The following is a 23,843-nucleotide window of genomic DNA, read 5'->3' as shown; positions in this document are numbered from 1 at the left end:
CAGAGAAACCTCTATGACTAAGCACTAAGCGTTCAATCTCCATACCTTCAAATTTAATGATTTGAGATCCTGATGGAAAAATGGGCCTTGAGATAGAAGATCTGGCCTTAACGGAAGTGGCCAAGGTTAGCAACTGGACATCCGAACAAGATCCGCATACCAAAACCTGTGTGGTCATGCTGGAGCCACCAGCAGTACAAATGAACGCTCCATTATGATTTTGGAAATCACTCTTGGAAGAAGAACTAGAGGCAGAAAGATATAAGCAGGTTGATAACTCCAAGGAAGTGTCAACGCATCCACTGCTTCCGCCTGAGGATCCCTGGACCTGGACAGATACCTGGGAAGTTTCCCGTTTAGATGAGAAGCCATCAAATCTATTTCTGGAAGCCTCCACATCTGAAAAAACACATCTGGGTGAAGAGACCACTCTCCTGGATGTAAAGTCTGGCGACCAATTGTCTATACCTGGGATATGGACCGCAGGAATTAGACAGGAGCTGGATTCCGCCCATGCAAGTATCCGAGATACTTCTTTCAAAGCTTGAGGACTGTGAGTCCCACCTTGATGATGATTGACATATGCCACGGTTGTGACATTGTCTGTCTGAAAACAAATAAACGGTTCTCTCTTCAGAAGAGGTCAAAACTGAAGAGCTCTGAGAATCGCACAGAGTTATTATATATTGATTGGTAATCTTGCCTCTTGAGATTTCCAAACCCCCTGCGCTGTCAGAGATCCCCAAACAGCTCCCCAACCTGAAAGACTTGCATCTGTTGTGATCACAGTCCAGGCTGGACGAACAAAAGAGGCCCCTAGAACTATATGATGGTGATCTAACCACCAAGTTAGAGATAGTAGAACATTGGGATTTAAGGATATTAATTGTGATATATTTGTATAATCCCTGCACCATTGGCTCAGCATACAAAGCTGAAGAGGTCTCATGTGAAAACGAGCAAAGGGGATCGCGTCCAATGCTGCAGTCATGAGACCTAAAACCTCCATGCACATAGCTACTGAAGGGAATGATTGAAACTGAAGGTTCCAACAAGCTGAAATCAATTTCAGACGTCTTTTGTCTATTAGAGACAAAGTCATGGACACTGAATCTATTTGGTATCCTAAAAAGGTTACCCTTGTCTGAGGAATCAAGGAACTTTTTGGTAAATTGATCCTCCAACCATGTCATTGAAGAAACAACACTAGTTGATTTGTGTGAGATTCTGCAGAATGTAAAGACTGAGCAAGTACCAAGATATCGTCCAAATAAGGAAACACCGCAATACCCCGCTCTCAGATTACAGAGAGTAGGGCACCGAGAACCTTTGAAAAGATCCTTGGAGCTGTTGCTAGGCCAAAAGGAAGGACAACAAATTGGTAAGGCTTGTCTAGAAAAGAGAATCTCAGGAATTGGTAGTGATCTGGATGAATCGGAATATGAAGATATGCATCCTGTAAGTCTATTGTGGACATATAATGCCCTTACTGAATAAAAGGCAGAATAGTCCTAATAGTCACCATCTTGAATGTTGGTATTCTTACATAACGATTCAAAAATTTTAGATCCAGAACTGGTCTGAAAGAATTCTCCTTCTTTGGAACAATGAAAAGATTTGAATAAAACCCCAGACCCCATTTCTGAAAAGGAACTGGCACAATTACCCCAGATAACTCCAGGTCCGAAACACACTTCAGGAAAGCCTGAGCCTTTACTGGGTACACTGGAATGTGTGAGAGAAAGAAACTTCTCACAGGCGGTCTTACTTTGAAACCTATTCTGTACCCTTGAGAAATAATGTTCTGAATCCAATGATTTTTGGATTGAATTGATCCAAACATCCTTGTAAAATCTTAGTCTGACCCCTACCAGCTGCGCTGTAATGAGGGCAGCACCTTCATGCGGACTTGGGGGCTGATTTTGATTTTTTAAATGGCTTGGATTTATTCCAGACTGGAGAAGGCTTCCAATTGGAAACCGTTCCCTTAGGGGAAGGGTCAGGTTTCTGTTTCTTATTTTGACGAAAGGAACGAAAACGATTAGCAGCCCTAAATTTACCCTTATATTTTTTATCCTGAGGCAAAAAAGCTCCGTTCCCCCCCAGTGACAGTTGAAATAATAGAATCCAACTGAGAACCAAATAATGTATTACCTTGGAAAGAGAGAGCAATGTTGATTTAGAAGTCATATCAGCATTCCAAGATTTAAGCCATAAAGCTCTTCTAGCTAATATAGCTAAAGACATATCTGACATCAATTCTAATGATATCAAAAATGGCATCACAAATGAAATTATTAGCATGTTGAATTAGCTTAACAATGCTATACACATTATGATCTGGTACTTGTTGTGCTAAAGTTTCCAACCAAAAAGTTGAAGCAGCAGCAACATCAGCAAAGATATAGCAGGCCTAAGAAGATGACCTGAACATAAATAAGCCTTCCTTAGAAAAGATTAAAGTTTCCTATCTAAAGGATCTTTAAAAGAAGTACTATCTGCCGTAGGAATAGTAGTACGTTTTGCAAGAGTGGAGATGGCCCCATCAACTTTGGGGATCTTTTCCCAAAACTCTAATCTATCAGTCGGCAAAGGATATTGTTTCTTAAACCTTGAAGAAGGAGTAAAAGAAGAACCCAGTCTATTCCATTCCCTAGAAATTACATCTGAAATAGCATCAGGAACTGGAAAAACCTCTGGAATAACTACATGAGGTTTAAAAACTGAATTTAAACGTTTACTGGTTTTAATATCAAGAGGACTAGACTCCTCCATATCTAATGCAATCAACACCTCTTTTAATAAGGAACGAATATACTCCATTTTAAATAAGTATGAGGATTTGTCAGTGTCAATATCTGAGGTAGAATCTTCTGAACCAGATAGATCCTCATCAGAGATAGATAAATCAGAATGCTGTCGGTCATTTAAAAATTCATCAAATTTATGAGAAGTTTTAAAAGACCTTTCACATTTATTAGAAGGTGGTATGACAGACAAAGCCTTCTGAATAGAATTAGAAACAAATTCTCTCACATTAACAGGAATATCCTGAACATTAGATGTTGAAGGAACAACAACAGGTAATGGATTACTACTAATGGAAATATTGTCTGCATTTGAAAGTTTATCATGACAACACAAACTACAGCCGGAGGAACAGTTACCACAAGTTTACAACAAATGCACTTAGCTTGGGTAGAACCGACATCAGGCAGCAAGATTCCAGTAGTAGATTCTGAGACAGGGTCAGATTGAGACATCTTGCAATATGTAATAGAAAAAATAACATATAAAGCAAAATTATCAATTTCCTTATATGACAGTTTCAGGAATGGGAAAAAATGCAAACAAAATAAGCCTCTGGAAACCAGAAGCAAAATGAAATAAGGACTTAAATAATGTCAAAAATCTGGCGTCAAGTATGACGCACAACTGACAAAATATTTTTTGGTGCCAAGAACGTCTACAACAAACACAAGCGTCATAGATGACGCAACTACGTGAAAACTCTCGGCGACAACTAAGACGCCGGAAATGACGAAATTACGTCAACAAACGTAATTCTCGCGCCAAAAAAGTCTTGCGCCAAGAATGACGCAATAAATTATAGCATTTTGCACTCCTGTGAGCCTAACAGCCCGCAATTTAGAAAAGAGAGTCAATTTGAAAATTTTCAGGTATTTTTTATTTATTTTTATATATGCATTTCCCAAAATGAAACTGACAGTCTGTAAGAAGGAAATATACCGATTAACCTGAATCATGGCAAATATAACTACAAACATTATATTTAGAACTTTACATATAAAGTGCCAAACCATAGCTGAGAGTGTCTATAATGGTATATAAGAGTATATCGTCGATCTAAAAAGGGAGGTAGGAGATGAATCTCTACGACCGATAACAGAGAACCTATGAAATAGATCCCCGTTAGGCTGACCATTGTATTCAATAGGTAATACTCCCTTCACATCCCTCTGTCATTCACTGCACTCTGAGAGGAACTGGGCTTCAGCATGCTGAGAAGCGCATATCAACGTAGAAATCTAGCACAAACTTACTTCACCACCTCCATAGGAGGCAAAGTTTGTAAAACTGAATTGTGTGTGTGGTGGCGGGTGTATTTATAGGCATTTTGAGGTTTGGGAAACATTTCCCCTCCTGGTAGGAATGTATATCCCATACGTCACTAGCTCATGGACTCTTGCCAATTACATGAAAGAAATATATGTGCAGTGACCAATCAATAGCTAGCTCTTAGCAATGCATTACTGCTTTTTAGCCTACTCTTATATAAAGAGAACACAGCAAATTGGATAATAGTATGATGTATGGTCTATCTAAATCAATTGTTATTTTGACTTTACTGCCCCTTTAACCCCTAGCACCAAATGGACAAAGTACTATGTCACACAGTAATTTGCCCAGCGTACCCAGTAGTACTTATGTCCAACACAGAGGAACATGCTGCATTCCCGGACGAGACAAGACAGCATCCGGGGGCAGAAGGCATCTGCATTCATATTGTAATGGAGCACTAATCGTGCTCCTTTGCCATATGAAGCCAGATCGCCAATAAAGACAGTGTCACTGTCTGTATCTGCTGCGGTAATGCCGTGGGTGGTGTTAGAGGTTAAGGAGAGAGGCGAGTTTGTGGCCTATCGCCGTAGGGGGTGGAAGGGGAGGGTTCCATATGCTACAGATAAGATTTTACTAGGTGAGATGGGCCCTGCAATATTAAATCGCTTGATGGGGGGGGGGGATTTTCTACACTACAGAAAACATTTTTTTTAAATGTATTAATACATAATATTAGAGATCTAATAAACTGGGTACTGGCAGACAGCTGCCAGTACCCAAGATGGCAGAGACAATTGGGATGGGGAGGGTTAAAGAGCTGTTTGAGAGAGATCAGAGAGGTGGGAGAGTAAGGGGGATCCTACACTGAAAAAAAAAAATCCTACCTCAGTACCTAAGATGGTGGCGAGGAGTGTGGTTGGGGGAGAGAACTGCTTGAGGATCAGGGAGGGTAATACATACAATACAATACTATTACCCTTACAAGCTAATTAACCCCTTCAGAAGTGTGATGTGCAGCTGCAATTAGCAGCCTTCTAATTACCAAAAAAACAATGGCAAAACCATGCATGTCTGCTATATCTGAACAAAGGGTATCCCAAAGAAGCTTTTACAACCACTTGTATTATGACTGCACAAGTGGTATGTAATAATTTCAGTGAGAAACCCAAAGTTCGTGAAAAGTGAACAATTTTTTTTTTTATATATGAACGCATTTGGTGGTAAAATGATGGCATGAAATATACCAAAATGGGTGTAGAGCAATACCTTGGTTTCTCTACTAAAAAATCTTTTTATATAGTTTTGATAGGTAAATCTAAAAAAAAATAAAGGCTGTATTTCTGTTTAAATGAAGTGATAGCAAAAAATGCTAAAAATTAGCCATTAGGATGGGCAAGGTTTTCTATGAAATTCCCGGTAGCAAAAGGGGTTAAAAGTGAATTTTGTAGATTACAACATATTTGAGAATTTAAAATCGTCTATATTCTTACTTTAGTTCCATTTAAAAGTTGAATATAAAGCATAATTAGTGCCCAAGCTAAAAAAGTAATATTCTCGCAGATGATACTTTTTTTTTTTTCTTGATGAAAAATGTATTCAAAATATAAAGCAAGGCTTTTAGTCTAAACACTTTTTTTTTAGTGGATTTAGGGAAAATCCAACAACTTCCACCTATAAAAAAAGTACCTGAGATAGAGAAAATTAAAAAAAAATTGTGGTTATGTAAAGAAAAACAAAGGCTACATTAGTTAACAGTGTAATTTATCGAAGCACATTGCATCAGGTTTCACATATTGGTAGAAAACAGAAAACTGTGTTTAATAGTCTTACTGGAAGTATTCAATTAACATTATGATGCAAGAAATAATATGATCAGATTCGAAGGCATTGCAGCTACTGAGCAGGGAAACGATGGTCATTAATGAGTTGCAGCATGTCATTTAAAAATATCCATCAAAATAGAACAGCAGTAAACAGATTGGCAAAAACATTACTGGCAAATATACAACAAATCTGCAATTTATCAGGCAATTTGGACAGCATGAAAGATATTGTGTTTATTATTTCAATACAAAAACATATAGAAGTCATAAACAACCAAGTACCGATTGTAATGTATGTACTGTATATAAAAAACGCAGAAAACAAAAATAAAAAAAAAAGATTATTATGGAATATATTTGAAAGTTCTGTAACATGAAATAAAATTTGACACATCCCATTAGTAAGCTAAACTCAAAAAACATAGAACCTGGGAACTACTTTACATAAGAAATATTTTCCAGTGGTAATAGATTTTAACGGTTTGGCACAGAGCTGCCATAGTATGTTTTGATTAACCACTATGCTGCGCTAGATGACAATACACTAGTTACTCTCAGCTATAAATGGCAATATATAATAAACTATCAACTAGTTTTTACCCACAAGTAGTCACCTTATGTGTGGCATATGCTGAATGAAGGAAGGTTATAGTAAGCGCTGGATGGATCGCCAAACTCCTGAGGTACCTAAGGGTCCCAATCATAGGTGTAAGAATGTAATAAATACGTGTAGTTAGACAGGAGCGCTATAGCTAAAGGTGAAAAAGGGGAAAAATCTATTTGGTGGTGCTCCAAAGTAAAAACCTATAAGCGTGTCTTAGACCAATATTACAGATATTGCTATAAAGATATCTATATGCATTGAATATAGTGTGAGACTATAATATAAGTGTTAAAAAAACGTGAAAAAATAATTAAACACAGTGTTATCTAAATCCAGTAGGATACACAAATAAACACTAATTATATGTGTAATAAATAATGATAATAAAGAAAACGCACAAATGAGTGAATAATAAGGCTCTGCCTAAAATTTAATCAAATCATCAAGTGTAAACGAATAGTTATATTTAAAAACGGACGTCTCCATATAAAAAATTAGGTTGCCACCACATATAAAACAGATACAGTCAATGAGAAATATTCTTGCAAGCCAAAGACGCCAGGGATCCAGATACACAGTTCTTTTTACAAAGAGCAAATCTTGGCTTACCCGCAACCAGTTCAGCAGTCGGTTAGGAGGGGGAATCCTTAGCTTACCCCCAAACAGTTCAGCGGTCGGTTCCGTAACTTTTATGGCCCCAATTCCCCTTTTATTATTATATTTTTTCATAATGGATCGCCTCCTCTATGTATATCAATGATCCTCTTTGTCTTGTCTATTAATTGCTAAGTACTAATATATTTAATGCAAGTTTTTAATAAAATATTTCGTTTACATTCATTACACCTTATATAGTACACAATTTTTATATTAAAAACTTTATATTTATTTATATTTATTAGATTTGAACAGTTTATTATCGAATTAGATAGAATTTTTACTTAATTTTTGTCAAAGTTATTGTATATATTTTTATTATGGTTACCTTAAATATAGGTTTGCCAATACCACCTTAATCAGTTTTTTTACACCACCTTAATTAGGATTTGGTCCAACCAATGGGAAATTGGAAACACCTTTAAAAAGGTGCATTTGTGGCAACACTCATCTTGAAAAAGCCCTGTATAGGGAGAAACGCGTTGTTAGTTGCCAATGAACTTTGTTGCTGTATTTGTAGTTGGAACTACAATTCTGTCTAGAGTCTTTTTTGTATTCTGTCTAATTGCCACGGTTGGTAACTGGTTATAAACATACTGTGGAACAGCACCAGCACTTTCCAACAGGCACCAGCACTTTCCTAATAAGAAAAGACGAATCTATTGCACATTTGTACTGGTCTGTGCACTATACCAGCGTTACTCTGAAGATAAGGTGAGACCAAAGTCCTTGCTCACTATCTCCACTACTTGTCCCTTGAAACGGATGTTTAAGAAGTATCCTGCGTGCTCTCTGGCACTTAAGAGCGGATACTCTATCTAAAGGATCACGGCAGTGAAAAATCCTAAGCCGTTCGCCCAAGGACCAATCAGATTGCGCTTTGAGGACAGCGCCTATAACAGTGACGTCACTCCGCCACGGAGGTAATCTTCATTTTATGGAACCGACCGCTGAACTGTTTGGGGGTAAGCTAAGGATTCCCCCTCCTAACCGACTGCTGAACTGGTTGCGGGTAAGCCAAGATTTGCTCTTTGTAAAAAGAACTGTGTATCTGGATCCCTGGCGTCTTTGACTTGCAAGAATATTTCTCATTGACTGTATCCGTTTTATATGTGGTGGCAACCTAATTTTTTATACGGAGACGTCCGTTTTTAAATATAACTATTCGTTTACACTTGATAATTTGATTAAATTTTAGGCAGAGCCTTATTATTCACTCATTTGTGCGTTTTCTTTATTATCATTATTTATTACACATATAATTAGTGTTTATTTGTGTATCCTACTGGATTTAGATAACACTGTGTTTAATTATTTTTTTCACGTTTTTTAACACTTATATTATAGTCTCACACTATATTCAATGCATATAGATATCTTTATAGCAATATCTGTAATATTGGTCTAAGACACGCTTATAGGTTTTCACTTTGGAGCACCACCAAATAGATTTTTCCCCTTTTTCAACTTTAGCTATAGCGCTCCTGTCTAACTACACGTATGAATATGCTGAATGCACCATTTGCCAAACAAAAGCATATCAAGATCACTGTGTTGGGGGAAGGCAACAATAAAATAACAGTAGTCTACTCGGCACAGATAAAGTCAGATATAAGAGAAGGCATTGCTGGTGATTTCTGGCATTAATGCACAGGTTTTTCTCGCACACTAACGGTTCCATCTTCCATCCCAAAGTAGACTCTCTCGGCCATGTCGATAAAAAGCCCAGTGTCCACAACTCCTAGAATAAAAAACAAAACAACAACAGTCTTGGTTACTTTACATATGTCCTCCAAATTACACAGCCAAGCAATCCCAAGTTAGGAGAATGCATTGTGTTATTAGACCGGTCTAAATTACGCAGCCAAGCAATGCCAAGGTAGGAGAATGCATCGTGTTATTAGACTGGTCTAAATTACACAGCCAAGCAATGCCAAGTTAGGAGAATGCATCGTGTTATTAGACTGGTCTAAATTACACAGCCAAGCAATGCCAAGTTAGGAGAATGCATTGTGTTATTAGACCGGTCTAAATTACACAGTAAAACTGATATACACTTGCATGCTCCAGAGCTTATGTCCTTGCTTTTCAACAAAAGATGAATAATAAAATATTAAAATGGAGCGCTCAAAAAGAGCTAAAGTGCGGCCGTATTGGACAGAAGAAAAAAGTGCACAAAAATACCGGACAGTGATAGACTATAGCAAGCGCAGAAAATTAACCACAAATGCCTAATCTATAAGTCCTAGATAAATGTACTGGGATAAGCTACAAATACATAGAATAAGTAAATACAGTCAAAAAGAAATGTAAATAAAAAAGAAATGTAAATAAAATAGGTATTTTATAAAGTGCAATTCATATACATTTATAAAAATAATACATAGATATTCATAAAAATTCATAAAAAATACATTTAATACAATTGATTAAAGGTCAACCTTATAATGTCAAATAACAATGAATCAAATACAAAAACAAATACAATAAAAATCACAACAGCAAAAACAAAATTGAATGATACTGTGTGTCCAATGAACAATAGAACAAATGTCCTCAAAGTGCCAAAAAGTCTGTAAGAGAGTCTTTGTGTCTGCAAACTTGAAAATCCGTGTAGACAACAAGCCTCCTAATGACAAAGGACAAACTCCTTAAGGCAGTGTGAAGAGCCTTATGTGAAATATAAACTCTGTTGATATCTGCAATAGTATATTGCCCAGGTGCATATACTGTGTAGTTCTGAGTTATTATCCTATCTCGCATAGAGCCGGTATTCCTGTGGTATACGGCGCCTCTGAATTTTGGCCCACGGCACCTCTGACTGTTCAGGCTGATTGTGAATTAGCCTGTCAGTTTCAGGGGGATATTCAGTTAGCAGCCGCTTGTAGGATCTAAGGCTCCAGGATTGCGAGTAGACACTTTTTACATCTTAACGATATTAGTACTTGTAATTTTATATCACTATATGAATGTAACATATATCCAATATATTGAATGTTTTATGTGGTGAGCCTCTGGGACTAAGAACTACACAGTATATGCACCTGGGCAATATACTATTGCAGATATCAACAGAGTTTATATTTCACATAAGGCTCTTCACACTGCCTTAAGGAGTTTGTCCTTTGTCACTAGGAGGCTTGTCGTCTACACGGATTTTCAAGTTTGCAAGCACAAAGGACACAAAGACTCTCTTACAGACTTTTTGGCACTTTGAGGACATTTGTTCTATTGTTCATTGGACACACAGTATCATTCAATTTTGTTTTTGCTGTTGTGATTTTTATTGTATTTGTTTTTGTATTTGATTCATTGTTATTTGACATTATAAGGTTGACCTTTAATCAATTGTATTAAAAGTATTTTTTATGAATTTTTATGAATATCTATGTATTATTTTTATAAATGTATATGAATTGCACTTTATAAAATACCTATTTTATTTACATTTCTTTTTTATTTACATTTCTTTTTGACTGTATTTACTTATTCTATGTATTTGTAGCTTATCCCAGTACATTTATCTAGGACTTATAGATTAGGCATTTGTGGTTAATTTTCTGCGCTTGCTATAGTCTATCACTGTCCGGTATTTTTGTGCACTTTTTTCTTCTGTCCAATACGGCCGCACTTTAGCTCTTTTTGAGCGCTCCGTTTTAATATTTTATTATTCGCTAGTTTTTATAGAATCTGAGAGACTTCTATTTATTTTGGAGTTTGTGTAGTAGTTTTATTTTGGCGCAATCTCACACAATTTTTTGTTTCGGTTTTCAACAAAAGATGCCAATAGAAGAAAATTTGATAAATAAATTTGTTTAAAATTGCAAACTCTAATCATGAAAACATTTTTGGGTCTCATGTCAATTTAAGCTCTCATGGTTCAGATAAAACATGTCATTTTAAACAACTTTTCAACTTACTTATGTTTATCTAATTTGATTCATTTTCTTGGTATCCCTTGTTGAAAAACATACTTAGTAGTGCATTCCTGCTCCTAAGACTACCTGAGAATTTAGTTGCTGATTGGTGGCTGCACATATTAGCCTCCTCTCATTGTATTCAGCTAGCTAGTTAGTTTAAAATTGTAATGTAATGTTACTGATCTGTGAATATGCACTACTTATGTCACAATGTGCAAGTATACGCACAGCTTTAAATACACTGCAGACACAGGAGGAAAAACATTAGAATGGTGACTAGTAACCCTCTTTCTGTAGTTTTATACATTAGTTTTAATATCCCTTTAACTGAAGATGTGACAGTCCATGTAAATGCGACACTTTGGGGCCGATTTATCACGGCCGAATGGGGCCGTATACCCCTGAAACAGGAAGAAGCAGCGGTCTTAAGACCGCTATTCCTTAACTCGTACGCCTCCTCTGAGGCTACTGACATCAATCCACCCGATCTCATACGATCGGTTTGATTGACACCCCCTGCTAGCGGCCAATCTGTAGGGGGCGGCATTGCACAAGCAGTTCACCAGAACTGCTTGTACAATGATAAATGCCGACAGCATATGCTGTCGGCATTTATCGATGTCTGGCGGACATGATTCGCTACAGCGGATCATGTCCGCACGAACATGATAAATCGGCCCCCTTATGAATCCTTTATTGTTTATAGGGCGATGTAAAACCAATAATCCATACTAAATGTTCCTATTATCTATAACAGATTCACATAATATGCTGACATTTTATATGAACCAGCAGTTCTAGTCTCTAGAGTACCGTTTTTCTTTCAGTAAATAGAAACAATTTGCGGTGGACAATTACAAAATTTGATTTGTTTTTCTCTCTGTAAACATTGAGTGAACTAGCAACTTTCCACCCTGAATAAGCAAACTATGGAGATATTTTTCAGCAACATACACTGTTTGCACATGACAAAGTTGTGATCATTTGCTAAACAGCCATCAAAAAAAAAAAAAAAAAATGTAACCACTGAACACTGAAATGCATAAAAAAAATAATAAAAAAAAATACGATCGGGTTAATTGACAACTCCCTGCTGGGGGCCGACTGGCCACGAGTCTGCAAGGCTGCGGCATTGCACCAACAGCTCTTGTGAGCTGGGGGTGCAATGCTGAATATGGAGACTGTATTGCTCTCTGTATTCAGAGAGGTATGGCGGACCTGATCCGCACTGTCGGATCAGGTCTGCCAGACCTTTGATAAATAAGGGCCATAGTGCTCTAGCAATTGACTATAATAATAAAATTATTAATAAATAATATAATTTATAATCTGCTTCTTGCACCATGGGCAGCCAAAAACATTTTTCTGCCGTCAAAACAGGTTTGCCTCCCCTGGCAAAGCAGTCCTAAGATTTTCAATCATTTAATGACACGACTGAAAACACCATGTTAATTTTTATCCTTTATATCGAGAGCGGCAGTTTATTTTGTCTGTGATTCTAGTAACCATTACAAAAACATTTATGGGGAAAAAATGGGAGATTTTAAAAAACAGAATTTATGCTTACCTGATAAATTCCTCTCTCTTGCGATGTATCGAGTCCACGGATTCATCCAATATTTGTGGGATATTCTCCTTCCCAACAGGAAGTGGCAAAGAGAGCACCCACAGCAGAGCTGTCTATATAGCTCCTCCCTTAGCTCCACCCCCCAGTCATTGTTAGGAAGAAAAAGGAGAAACTGTTGGGTGCAGAGGTGACTGAAGTTTTTTTAATAAAAAATATACTACCTGTCTTAAATAGACAGGGCGGGCTCGATACATCGCAAGAGTAAGAAATTTATCAGGTAAGCATAAATTCTGTTTTCTCTTGCAAGATGTATCGAGTCCACGGATTCATCCAATACTTGTGGGATACCAATACTTTAGGACACGGATGAAGGGAGGGACAAGACAGGTACCTAAACGGAAGGCACCACTGCTTGTAGAAACTTTCTCCCAAAAATAGCCTCTGTAGAAGCAAAAGTATCGAATTTGTAAAATTTGGAAAAAGTATGAAGTGAAGACCAAGTCGCCGCCTTACAAATCTGTTCAACAGAAGCCTCATTTTTAAAAGCCCTTGTGGAAGCCACTGCTCTAGCAGAATGAGCAGTAATCCTTTCAGGAGGTTGCTGGCCAGCAGTCTCATAAGCCAAACGGATGATGCTTTTCAACCAAAAAGAAAGAGGTAGCCGTAGCCTTTTGACCTCTCCGTTTTCCAGAATAGACAACAAACAATGAAGATGTTTGACGGAAATCTTTAGTTGCTTGTAAGTAGAACTTTAAAGCACGAACCACATCTAGGTTGTGCAACAGACGTTCCTTCTTTGAAGAAGGATTAGGACACCGAGAAGGAACAACAATTTCCTCATTGATATTCCTATTAGAAACAACCTTAGGAAGGAATCCAGGTTTGGTACGCAAAACCACCTTATCAGCATGGAAAACAAGATAAGGTGAGTCACACTGCAAAGCAGATAACTCAGAAACTCTTCGAGCCAAAGAGATAGCTACTAAAAACAGAACTTTCCAAGATTGAACCTATGCATTCCATAGATATTAAAGTTTTCAAGGGGTTCCGTTAGAAGCTTAAGAACTAAATTTAAGCTCCATGACGGAGCAACAGGTTTAAACACAGGCTTGATTCTAACTAAAGCCTGACTAAACGCCTGAACGTCTGGGACATCTGCCATCTGCTTTGTCTATTCTTTTACACAAACGTCTATCTGCCCTTTTAAGGATCTAGCTGATAATCCCTTCTCCAATCCTTCTTGGAGAAAAGACAATATCCTAGGAATCCTAATCTTACTCCATGAGTAACCCTTGGATTCACACCAATAAAGATATTTTCGCCATATCTTATGATAGATTCTCCTGTTGACAGTCTTTCTAGCCTGAATCAGGGTATCAATGACTGACTCAGAGAACCCACCCTTTAATAAAATCAGGCGTTCAATCTCCAAGCAGTCAGATGCAGAGAAATTAGATTTGGATGCTTGAATGGACCCTGGATTAGAAGGTCCTGCCTCATCGGCAGAGTCCACGGTGGAACAGATGACATGTCCACCAGATCTGCATACCAAGTCCTGTCTGGCCACGCAGGTGCTATCAAAATCACCAAAGCTCTCTCCTGCTTGATTCTGGCAATCAGACGAGGAAGGAGAGGGAATGGTGGAAACACATAGGCCAGGTTGAAGGACCAGGGCACTGCTAGAGCATCTATCAGTACTGCCTGGGGATCCCTTGACCTGGACCCGTAACAAGGAAGCTTGGCGTTCTGACGAGACGCCATCAGATCCAATTCTGGTGTGCCCCATAGCTGAATCAGTTGGGCAAATACCTCCGGATGGAGCTCCCACCCCCCCGGATGAAAAGTCTGACGACTTAGAAAATCCGCCTCCCAGTTCTCTACCCCTGGGATATGGATTGCTGAAAGATGGCAAGAGTGAGTCTCCGCCCATCGGATTATTTTGGTCACCTCCATCATCGCTAGAGAACTCCATGTTCCTCCTTGAGGATTGATATAAGCTACAGTCGTGATGTTGTCCGACTGAAATCTGATGAATTTGGCCACAGCCAGTTGAGGCCACGCCTGAAGCGCATTGAATATCGCTCTCAGTTCTAGAATGTTTATCGGGAGGAGAGCTTCCTCCTGAGTCCATAAACCCTGTGCTTTCAGGGATTTCCAGACTGCACCCCAGCCCAGTAGGCTGGCATCTGTCATTACTATGAGCCACTCTGGCCTGCGGAAACACATTCCCTGAGACAGGTGGTCCTGTGACAACCACCAGAGAAGAGAATCTCTGGTCTCCTGATCCAGATGTATCTGAGGAGATAAATCTGCATAATCCCCATTCCACTGTTCGAGCATGCATAGTTGCAGTGGTCTGAGGTGTAGGCGGGCAAAAGGAACTATGTCCATTGCCGCTACCATAAGTCTGATTACCTCCATACACTGAGCCACTGACGGCCGAGGAATGGAATGAAGAGCTCGGCAGGTGGTTACGAGTTTTGATTTCCTGACCTCTGTCAGAAATATTTTCATTTCTACCGAGTCTATCAGAGTCCCTAGGAAGGAAACTCTTGTGAGAGGGAAGAGAGAACTCTTATGTTCAGCTTCCACCCATGAGATCTCAGAAAAGCCAACACGATGTCTGTGTGAGACTTGCTAGCTTAAAAGTTGACGCTTGAATTAAGAGGTCGTCTAGATAAGGCGCCACTGCTATGCCCCGTGGTCTTAGAACCGCCAGAAGGGACCCTAGCACCTTTGGGAAAATTCTGGGAGCCGTGGCCAACCCGAAGGGAAGGGCCACAAACTGGTAATGCCTGTCCAGAAAGGCGAATCTGAGGAATTGATGATGATCTCTGGGAATATGGATGTGCAGATATGCATCCTTTAAGTCCAAGGTGGTCATATATTGACCCTCCTGGATCAGAGGCAGAATAGTCCAAATAGTCTCCATCTTGAACGATGGTACCCTGAGGAATTTGTTTAGAAGTTTGAGATCTAAGATTGGTCTGAAAGTTCCTTCTTTTTTGGGAACCACAAACAGGTTTGAGTAAAATCCTAGCCCTTGTTCCGCTTTTGGAACTGGGTGAATCACTCCCATGGTATGTAGGTCTTCTACACAGCGTAAGAACGCCTCTCTCTTTGTCTGGTTTGCAGACAATTGAGAAATGTGAAATCTCCCCCTTGAGGGGGAGTCTGAAGTCCAGAAGATATCCCTGGGTAACAATTTTTAAAACCCAGGAATCGTGAACATCTCTTGCCCAAGCCTGAGCGAAGAGAGAGAGTCTGCCCCCTACTAGATCCGGTCCCGGATCGGGGGCTACCCCTTCATGCTGTCTTAGAGGCAGCAGCAGGCTTCTTGGCCCTAGGTCTCCAGACTGACTTGGATTGGGCAAAATTCCCATCTTGCTTCGCAGCCGGGGAAGAGGGACCACCGTTGAAGTTCCGAAAGGAACGAAAATTATTTTGTTTGGTCCTCATTTTATTTGTTTTATCCTGAGGGAGGGCGTGGCCTTTCCCTCCAGTGATGTCTGAAATAATCAGTTCAGTTCAGGCCCGAATAGGGTCTTTCCTTTGAAAGGGATGTTCAAAAGTTTAGATTTTGACGACACATCAGCAGACCTGGACTTAAGCCATAACGCCCTGCGCACTAAAATGGCAAAACCTGAATTCTTTGCTGCTAATTTAGCCAGTTGAAAAGCGGCATCTGTAATGAAGGAATTAGCCAGCTTAAGTGCATTAATTCTATCCATAATATCCTCTAATGGGGTCTCCATCTGAAGAGCCTCTTCCAGAGCCTTGAACCAGAAAGCAGCTGCAGTAGTTACAGGAACAATGCACGCAATAGGTTGGAGAAGAAAACCTTGATGAACAAAAAATTTCTTTAGGAGACCCTCTAATTTTTTATCCATAGGATCTTTGAAAGCACAACTGTCTTCTATAGGTATAGTTGTATGCTTGGCGAGAGTAGAAATAGCTCCATCCACCTTAGGGACCATCTGCCACAAGTCCCGCATGGTGTCAGATATGGGAAACATTATCTTAAAAACAGGAGGGGGAGCGAACGGTATACCTGGTCTATCCCACTCCCTAGTAACAATCTTCGCAATCCTCTTAGGGACTGGAAAAACATCAATGTAAACAGGAACCTCTAAGCATTTGTCCATTTTACACAATTTCTCTGGAACCACTATAGGGTCACAATCATCCAGAGTCGCTAATACTTCCCTGAGCAACAAGCGGAGGTGTTCAAGCTTAAATTTAAAGGCAGTCATATCAGAATCTGTCTGAGGGAGCGTCTTCCCTGAATCAGAAATCTCTCCCTCAGATAGCAAATCCCTTACCCCTACTTCAGAACATTGTGAGGGTATATCGGATACGGCTACTAAAGCGTAAGAAGGCTCAGCATTTGTTCTTAACCCAGAGCTGTGACGCTTCCCTTGTAACCCAGGAAGTTTAGATAAAACCTCTGTGAGGGTTGTATTCATAACTGTGGCCATGTCTTGTAAAGTAAATGAAGTCGACGCACTAGAGGTACTTGGCGTCACTTGTGCGGGCATTACTGGTTGTGATACTTGGGGAGAGCGAGATGGCCTAACCTCATTTCTTTCTGTCTAAGAATCATCTAGCGCTATATTTTTAAGTGCTATAATATGCTCTTTAAAATTTATAGACATATCAGTGGAGGTTCCACAATGGCTTCTAAACACATGGAACAAGGAGTTTCCTTGATGTCAGACATGTTAAACAGGCTAGTAATGAAACAAGCAAGCTTGGAAAACACTTTATTCAAAGTAAACAATACTTAGAAAAAAACGGTACTGTGCCTTTAAGAGAAAAAAAGATGCACAAACTCTGCAAAACAGTGTAAAAAAGCAGTAAACTTTTCGAAATTTTTACAGTGGATTCATCAAGCCTTAGTAAGATCGCCCCACTAGTCAAATAAACGATTAACCCCTTAATGGAAAAACCGGATTGACAAAACGTCAAAAACCGGTACAAAAACGTTCAGCACCTTGCCACAGCTCTGCTGTGGCGCCTACCTGCCCTTAGGGATAGATTTGTGGGGGAAAAGCTTCCTTTAGACCCCCAAGTACAGCAGGACCCTCCAGAGTAGCAGCTTGATGTCTTGTGTGTAAAATAAACTGTGCATCTAAGGCACGAAAAAAGGCCCCTCCCACCTCACTCGATGTCAGTAGGGCCTAAAAGAAACATACCAAAGTGTTTCTAAACTAGCCATGTGGGTTAATAAACCTTAAATAAGCCAAAATGAACCTCCAAGTCCCTCAAAACATTAATCTTTTTTAATAAAAAAGTTTTTCTCACCAGTAACAACTTAGCCCTTTATGCAAGCTGGAATTCCCTACTAACTCTCTGAATACAGCTTACCCTTCCCTTATGGGGATACTTTCAGCCTTTTCTAGAATTATCACAGTCTGTCTAGAAAACAATTGACTGAACATACCTCAATGCAGCTTAGCATGCAAACCGTTCCCCCAACTGAAGTTTTCCTGTACTCCTCAGCCTCTGTGGGAACAGCAGTGGATCTTAGTTACAAAGTGCTAAGAGCATCATCCTCCTTGCAGAAATCTTCGTCCCTTTTCTGCTAAAGAGTGAATAGTACACACCGGTACCATTTAAAATAAACTTTTGTCACCACACTCACTTTACCCTTCCTATTGCTTAGAGCCGGCAAAGAGAATGACTGGGGGGTGGAGCTAAGGGAAGAGCTATATATAGACAGCTCTGCTGTGGGTGCTCTCTTTGCCACTTCCTGTTGGGAAGGAGAATATCCCACAAGTATTGGATGAATCCGTGAACTCGATACATCTTGCAAGAGAAATAAATGTATCTTTATTTAACTTTTGCACCATATTAAATCTATAATGAGACGCACAGCCAGTATTTCGCACACGGAATACCCAACCTAAGTTTCACATTAACCCTGATTATTTCATACTTTAAATATAAATGGTAGCATAACTGTATTAAAGCAGAATATAGTACTTTTTGAATATGGTAATAGACATGCACAGTGGTAAGCAAGAATACTATAGATTATTACTACTACTACTACTACATGTACGTACTACAAGGTTGCAAAATTCCATTGTAAAATCAGGGACTCTGGCGCATTTCGCGCATGCACTTCATCAGATAGTTAAGTGGGGAGCCAGTGTAGAGACTCGCAGAGCGGAGCAGCTAATGTAGATCAGCAACTTAGGTGGATGAGTCTAGCTGAATAATTCATAATAGATGGGCAGGCCATTGAGAAGTAGGGTGCAGTAGTCCATGTGACAAAACAAGGGAATTAATTAGTATTCTTTTTAGTTTCTTGTGTAACAAACCTTAAAAATAGTTAGTTTGGTTGTATTGTTATTAACAAAACCATTTAAAAAAAAAAAAAAAAAAAATTGTCTGCAAGTATTTGAATTCAAATACAAATTTTATCATTCAAATTCCTGTATTCAGAAGTGAATTTATATATTAAAAGTTAAAATGTTTCTTGCATGGAAAAAGGTTAAGTAAATGCAATCTAAATATTTAAAGTGAAACAAAGATGAAGGGCAGATAATACCTAGGTAACTACTGCTCACCAATGCAACAGACCTTCAATTCCCCCTTTCTTTACCCAAGACACTATCAAAATATTTATTCACTCAGTTATTTTGTCTCATACTACTACTACTGTAACATTCTTTCAACTCTCCCCTCTCCCCCTCCAAACTAACATGAATTATTCAGCCATACTCATCCACCCAAGTTGCCAATCCTTATCAGCTGCCCGTCTCAGTCAATCCCTTCACTGGCTCCCCATATGATCTATAACAATTCAAAAATATTGAACCTACAGACATTTAAACACTCTCACACCCAACTATATTCTATCATCTGAAACTGCTCCTCAAACCATGCTCTTCAACTTCTGACCTACATTTTTCCTCTTCTATTATTTACTACTTCCTTCTTTAAGACTTCTAATGTGCTGGACATACTCTCTGGAACTCTCTACCCAATGTACCAGACAGACAGTCTCCAAACTTGTACATTGTTTCAGGCGCTATCTGAAAGAGCAACTATTTAGAGAGAGTCTCCCCCCGATAGTTCCTCTTCATCCAAACAAAATAAATCATAACTGCTGCCTCTTGTTATATTAGTTTGTATTGTTTAGTCCGTTTTAGGATTCTGCAATCCTTTACCCTCTTAAAAACAGCCGACGTACCCTGTACTTTGGCTGTCATTTTTACTTGAAGTAAAGACCACACTATAGCCCAATGCCTTCAGGAGTGAGGCATGTTGTACGTCTCGCTGTTTGCAACGAGACCCCCACTATTGTAAGGCCAAAAAAAACCTTAAGGACATACTGAGTGCATCTGTGTCGTTAAGCGGTTAAAATGACATGGAAATGAAATTGAGAGTACTTTATACATAAATGATAATAATGATAACATTACTAATAATAAAAATAAATTATAACATTGCTCACTAATGTTCAGGGACTTTTCCCAGAGAAAAAAGCAGGCTCATTCAGCACTGGGATATCCAAAATTAGTACATACAATTTGAAAATATTACAACTACTTTTGTGAAAGCGACTTGTTATACAAACAGATTTAAAACTTGTAAAAATGACAATGCTTTCTGACAGTTGTGACTTTTGCAAATTTTTTTGTATACACGGTACAATATTGCCATCTGGTGGACATATATCTATTTATAAAGCACATTATAAATAACGCAGCAACTCTTAAAAGTCACCTGTACCATTCACGCTTGCTAATAATGACAGGGTACTAGTGGTGTCCCCAAACCACCTGCACTTGTTACAGATCAATAGCGGTTATCAGCACGACATTAAAAAGGGACATGAAACCCAAAAAAATAATTTCCTGATTCAGGTAGAGTTTACAATTTTAAACAACTTGAGGAAAGGGTTGCTTCTTTAAGGGAGTTACTGCAGCCATCAAGGGGTTAAGTGGGGGTCCCCATGGGAGTCTTGGGGCTCTAATCCAGGTTACCAGGTCATGATTATAAAGCTCCACTGGTTCTCTTGCCTCTGAGTTTGTCAAGCCCTGACTCAAATAGACCATTCACAAAGAAGAACTTCCTTAGTAAATAATCCTATACATTTTGGTCTATATCTACATTGTCTATGAAGTACAGCTATATGCTTATACATTACCATATGGTGATAAAGGGTCACTTTGCATCAGATGTCTCCCTAAAGACTCTACTGTTCAGGGATACATACAACCTATGCTAACCTTTCTTTATACCAGTTCCACTCCTCCATTGCTATCCCCTGAACCCCCTTAGCATGTAAGCCTAAGAGTCCAGCTGTTTGTATCTCACCTTCTTAAGAGATAACTACAACAGTGCGACTCTTGGCAGGGCCCTATACCCATTTGATCTCTATAATTGTTTTGTTGTACTCTGCCTGCTCAGACATAACAAGAGAGGTGCACAACAAGGAATGCACATAGCTATAATTGTTATCCTAAGAGATGGTAGCTGTGCCTTTCGAATAGCAGCAAACAAACAGCAGCATTCTTCTTTATCTCATAAGCCCAAATCTGGTGCCCTTAGTCATGTCATACTATTGATAGATAGCGAGCAAGTGCAGCTAAATCACTCAGCTATAAATATGGTCATCTTGGTTTTGCTGCTATAGAATAACACATCGGCCAAGCCAAAACTTTCTTAAAACAAGCATCTTGTTTGCTGCAATCGTTTTTCAATAGCCAAAGTCCACCCACCATTTGCCCTCATTTGGAGAAGCCAAACCTGGCTAGTGCCTGCAGACAACAAGGCTAGCAACAGTCATAATGTTAGTATAACATGCATTATTTTGCAGTTATTACTTAAAACAAATGAGGGACAGATGTTAGGCAGGGTTGGCCTAGAGAAGTTATGCTCAGAACTGTAAAAAAAAAAAAAAAAAAAAAAAAAAAAAAAAAAAAAAAAAAAACACGCAACCATTTTTAGGGCTAAATTACATAAAAAATAGGGGGAAAATAAATAATGAAAGTCTATTGCAAAGTTCATCCTAAGCATTTTATATATACATTTTATTTATTTATTTTAAAAATCACAAGCGGTTTACTGTCCCTAAACAATCTTACATTTTTAGTAGTTATAGGATTTTTTTGCTAGCCCCTTAAAGTTCAAAATGATACGAGATTTTGTTACTTACTGAGATAAGGCTGACACCTAGTGGTCACTCAGATGCACACACTCTACAATATAGTTCATGTCATTCTACAGTTTTGGATTGCGATAGATGATAGGAATAGGATAGGAATATAAAGTGATATATGCCAAAATCCCCAAAAGTCTGCCCTTCAAATAAAACATTCTCTGTTTCAAAATGTATAGGTTTACCAGCTGGAAAGAAAGAAATTATGTAAACAAACCAAGCTATAAATGAACAGAGATCAGTGAAAAGACACAATAAGTCGCAGATTAGTAAAATGCATCATAAACAAGAAGGTGTGTTTATAGGACTTAATTATCAAAATTAAAGGGATAGAACAGGCAAAATATGCTGAGAGGGCACTTGCACCAGTATTCAATCTCAGAGAGCTGTTGGTAGTGTGTATTGTGCCTGGGAAAACTTAATTTGTGTCATATAAGCCACTGGTGACTCTCGCAGAAGGTATAGCATTTGAATACTGGTGTATGGACCCTCACAGTATATGTGCATATGCCAGTGAAAAACTTTGGAAGTATATTACAAAAATGCTTCTCTTTAAAATTGAAATGCACATTTTAAGTATGACCTATCCCTTAAAGGGGACCTTGACAGGAAAAAAAAAAAAAAAAAAAAAAAAGTTTGGGATCAAAGAGCAAAGATACTGGAAACTTAAAATACAAAATTAGCTTGTTTAACCCCTTAATGACCACAATGTACCCTATATGTCACTGGTCATTAAGGGTTTTTTCAGGACATAATAGCACAAGTCTAGCAAGAACACGCTATTAATTCCCTCCCTCCAGCAGGCTTTGTGAAATAGAGCAGTCTCAACGCTGGTGGCAAGACCGCGATATAAAACAATCAAGTCCCAAAAAAAGGCCAGCGACATACAGGGTACGTCGCTGGTCCTTAAGGGGTTAAAAAGATAATTGGATACCAAAATAGATTATATATATATATATATATATATATATATATATATATATATATATATATATATATATATATATATATATATATATATATATATATATATATATATACACACACATACACATACACATACATACACACATATACATACACATACACATATACATATACATACATATACACATACATACACTATTTAATGTATAAGGTTTAGGATGTACCATGCTTACCAACTCTTCTAGCTTAATGTAGTACATTCAAAAATACAATAAAAAATGTGAAAAAAAAAAACAAAAAAACATAATTTATGCTTACCTGATAAATTCCTTTCTTCTGTTGTGTGATCAGTCCACGGGTCATCATTACTTCTGGGATATAACTCCTCCCCAACAGGAAATGCAAGAGGATTCACCCAGCAGAGCTGCATATAGCTCCTCCCCTCTACGTCAGTCCCAGTCATTCGACCAAGAATCAACGAGAAAGGAGTAACCAAGGGTGAAGTGGTGACTGGAGTATAATTTAAAAGATATTTACCTGCCTTAAAACAGGGCGGGCCGTGGACTGATCACACAACAGAAGAAAGGAATTTATCAGGTAAGCATAAATTATGTTTTCTTCTGTTATGTGTGATCAGTCCACGGGTCATCATTACTTCTGGGATACCAATACCAAAGCAAAAGTACACGGATGACGGGAGGGATAGGCAGGCTCATTATACAGAAGGAACCACTGCCTGAAGAACCTTTCTCCCAAAAATAGCCTCCGAAGAAGCAAAAGTGTCAAATTTGTAAAATTTGGAAAAAGTATGAAGCGAAGACCAAGTTGCAGCCTTGCAAATCTGTTCAACAGAGGCCTCATTCTTAAAGGCCCAAGTGGAAGCCACAGCTCTAGTGGAGTGAGCTGTAATTCTTTCAGGAGGCTGCTGTCCAGCAGTCTCATAGGCTAAACGTATTATGCTACGAAGCCAAAAAGAAAGAGAGGTAGCAGAAGCTTTTTGACCTCTCCTCTGTCCAGAGTAAACGACAAACAAGGAAGAAGTTTGGCGAAAATCTTTAGTTGCCTGCAAGTAGAACTTGAGGGCACG

At 38.7% G+C, this 23,843-nt stretch overlaps 1 protein-coding gene across 2 annotated transcripts in view; it reads right to left on the bottom strand.

Annotated features, from left to right (window-relative positions):
* Nucleotides 1-8,629: 8,629 nt before the first annotated feature.
* The window catches only part of RPIA (ribose 5-phosphate isomerase A), a 60,255-nt gene continuing 45,041 nt past the window's right edge, over nucleotides 8,630-23,843 (bottom strand). For both annotated transcript variants that reach the window (XM_053704291.1, XM_053704292.1), the window contains one exon: nucleotides 8,630-8,908. In XM_053704291.1, the coding sequence (XP_053560266.1) occupies nucleotides 8,811-8,908 (98 nt within the window). In that variant the 3' untranslated portion in view covers nucleotides 8,630-8,810. The remainder of the gene's footprint in view (nucleotides 8,909-23,843) is intronic.

The sequence above is a fragment of the Bombina bombina genome, chromosome 2 (assembly GCF_027579735.1).
Source record: "Bombina bombina isolate aBomBom1 chromosome 2, aBomBom1.pri, whole genome shotgun sequence".
NCBI classification, from domain to species: Eukaryota; Metazoa; Chordata; class Amphibia; order Anura; family Bombinatoridae; genus Bombina; species Bombina bombina.
Note: the sequence above shows the minus strand (reverse complement) of the source record. Positions and strands in the feature narration are given on the sequence as shown.